The sequence below is a fragment of the Corvus kubaryi genome, unplaced genomic scaffold, assembly GCF_017639235.1.
Source record: "Corvus kubaryi isolate FWS band 111438036 unplaced genomic scaffold, C.kubaryi_AGA036_p1.0 36745, whole genome shotgun sequence".
NCBI lineage: Eukaryota > Metazoa > Chordata > Aves > Passeriformes > Corvidae > Corvus > Corvus kubaryi.
In genome coordinates, this window is record NW_024580936.1 from 16,266 (window position 1) to 19,204 (window position 2,939).

Below are 2,939 nucleotides of genomic sequence, written 5' to 3' on the forward strand. Positions count from 1 at the left end.
GGAAATGAAGGAGGAAATGAAGGAGGAAATGAAGGAGGAAATGAAGGGATTTTTCCCATCTATTGATGAAGGAAATGAAGGGATTTTTCCCATTTATTGGAGAGGGAAATGAAGGGATTTTTCCCATTGATTAAGGAAATGAAGGGATTTTTCCCATTTATTGGAGAAGGAAATGAAAGAACTTTACCCATTTTTTGGAGAGAGAAATGAAGGGATTTGACCCATTTTTTGGAGAGAGAAATGAAGGGATTTGACCCATTTTTTGGAGAAGGAAATGAAAGGATTTTACCCATTTATTGGAGAGGGAAATGAAAGGATTTTACCCATTTTTTGGAGAGGGAAATGAAGGGATTTTACCCATTTATTAATAAGGGAAATGAAAGGATTTTACCCATTTATTTAAGAAGGAAATAAAGGGATTTTACCCACTTTTTGGAGGGAAATGAAAGGATTTGACCCATTTTTTGGAGAGAGAAATGAAGGGATTTGACCCATTTTTTGGAGAGAGAAATGAAGGGATTTGACCCATTTATTTAAGAAGGAAATGAAGGGATTTTACCCACTTTTTGGAGGGAAATGAAGGGATTTTACCCATTTATTTAAGAAGGAAATGAAGGGATTTTACCCACTTTTTGGAGGGAAATGAAAGGATTTGACCCATTTTTTGGAGAAGGAAATGAAGGGCTCTTACCCATTTATTGAAGAAGGAGACGAAGCCATAGCCCTTGGACTTGCCCGTGGCCATGTCCTTGACCACCCGTGCATCCCTAAAAAGCACAAACGGGAGCCAGCTCAGCCCCCCCCAGCCCGGCTGGGGCAGGCTCAGCTCCACCTCTTCCCCTGCACTGCTCCCTGCACCAGCACCACACTCAAAGCAAAAAAGGCTCCTTGTCTACACACAGCTCGGCTAAAGGAGCAAAATTAAACGTAAAACATGCAAATCAAAGAGCTTCTCTAACAAATGGCTGCGTTTTACAGCTGGCTCCTGCTCCAGACACTGTCACAGGCTGGGAAAGACACAAAGCGTGGTCAAAGCAGCTGTTCCAAATCACTTCAGGAGCTTGGCTGGCTCTCTGGAACCATGCAATTTTTTTAAAGTCTTAATTTATTTGCCAACACATTCTACCTGCTCATTCCAAAGATTGAATAGAAAATAAAAATTAAAATTAAAAAATAATAAAAAAAAATAGGAATTAAAAGGCATACGTCGCCTGTTAACTGAATTCTTTAATTCTCGGGTCAATTCGTTACCCCCTTTTTGGGCTGTGGGCAGCTGTAAATTTTGAGAGATTGATATTTCAGAAATTATTGAGGAAAAGAAAACATATTTCAACTCTTCAAACCACACATCATCGGCACAACAGCAATCAAACGGGAGTGATTGGAACTACGAGGTGTAGGAAGAAAAAGGGCCGGGGGGGAAAAGGGATAAAATGGATAAAATGAAATAAAACTACAACGTTTGTCCACTGTGAAGCTTGTGGTTAGCCATGGAATTCTGTCCATTCTTCAGGGACACTCTGCAAAATAACCAGAGCCCCGTTATTTAGGATTGAGGTAGGAGAGATCCCAGCTCCAGAGCCAAAGCCACCGGTGGCACACGGCGCTGCCCGGGCAATCCGGGCACAAAGGCAGCCTTGGGGGGACGTGTCCTCAGCCCCAGGCCACCCTCTGCTCCCCTCCCCACAGGGAAAGAAACAGAAACAGCAAAAAAAAAACCCAACCCAAACCCAGTCAGGAAATGATGGAAGTGAAATGAGAGGGGGCAGAGAAACCAGCAGAGCACGGGCACAGCGCTGAGCCACGGCGGGCACAGAGTTCGTTAAGGCTCGGAGGTTTGAAGCCTAATTAAGAGTAATTCTGGCACCCACAGAGGCAGATGCCTGAGGAAAACCCCTCTCCAAAGCAGCAGGGATATTTGTTCTCGGTTACATCCCTCTTCCTCTTGAACTTTCCTAGAATTCGGGTCCAAAGTCCCAAATTGCCTGGAAAAGCCACTCAGGGGGGCTGAGCTGGGCTTGCTTGAGAGGGAAGAGGGGAAAAACTCCCCTCTACTCACCCTCAACTGAAAATTTGGGAATAAAGACTCGAGAACAAGTGAAAACATGAGCAGAGTGAGCACAAAGGGAGGGAGAGGGTGTTTGACAGGGATTCAAACCAGCCAGAGGCCAAGAATCACCCCAACTCCTCTCTGTGCTCGTCATGCCTCGAGGTCATCAGGAAAAATCAGTTTAGCACCAGTAAAGATTCAAATTAAAAGGAATCAATCAGGAAACAGTCAATAAGCAGCACATTTCCAGAGGTGAGACACAGCTGGAGAAGTCACTTCATTCCACCCCGTGGTTTTCCAGGTGGAATTTAAATAAGGAGAAAATCTGGATCCTTTGGGGTTTGGAACGGGAGTTCAAAAGGGAGAATTCTGCTTTTTGGGGGAAAAAACTTAATTTTCAGGTTGGATGGTGAGTCTGAGCCAGTGTGAGCTTCGTTCCCTTCCCGTCAGCACCGGGCAGGGACAGCTCTTGTAGGGGAAAAAAAACTCTTCCAGGGAAGATGGGACAAAGGGCCTGGCCCCAGCTGTGGGGTCGGGAGGGAATTTGGGGGTTCTGGGGGACTTTTGTGCAAGGTGCTCCCTGCCACAGGGATGGGAAACTCTCACACCAACACCCTGCCTGCTCCTGCCGCCCTCCTGCACCCTTCCAGCTGTGCCAGCCCCTCAGCCCTTCATCCAGCCACATCTGGCCACAGGTTGGACCCCCAGGAGCCTCATCCCTTCTATTCAGCCACATCTGGCCACAGGTTGGACCCCCTGGAGCCCCATCCTTTCCCTCCAGCCACATCTGGCCAGAGGTTGGACTCCCCGGAGCCCCATCCCTTCCCTCCAGAGGATGAACCCCCTGGAGCCCCATCCCTTCTATTCAGCCACATCTGGCCAGAGGTTG

At 47.0% G+C, this 2,939-nt stretch overlaps 1 protein-coding gene across 9 annotated transcripts in view; it reads right to left on the reverse strand.

The window, feature by feature from the left end:
* The window catches only part of TIA1 (TIA1 cytotoxic granule associated RNA binding protein), an 18,299-nt gene that overhangs the window by 6,133 nt on the left and 9,227 nt on the right, over positions 1–2,939 (reverse strand). For 8 of the 9 annotated variants that reach the window (XM_042020061.1, XM_042020060.1, XM_042020068.1 and 5 more), the window contains one exon: positions 692–767. In XM_042020061.1, coding sequence (XP_041875995.1) covers positions 692–767 — 76 coding nt within the window. The other variant, XM_042020069.1, reaches the window with a different exon arrangement.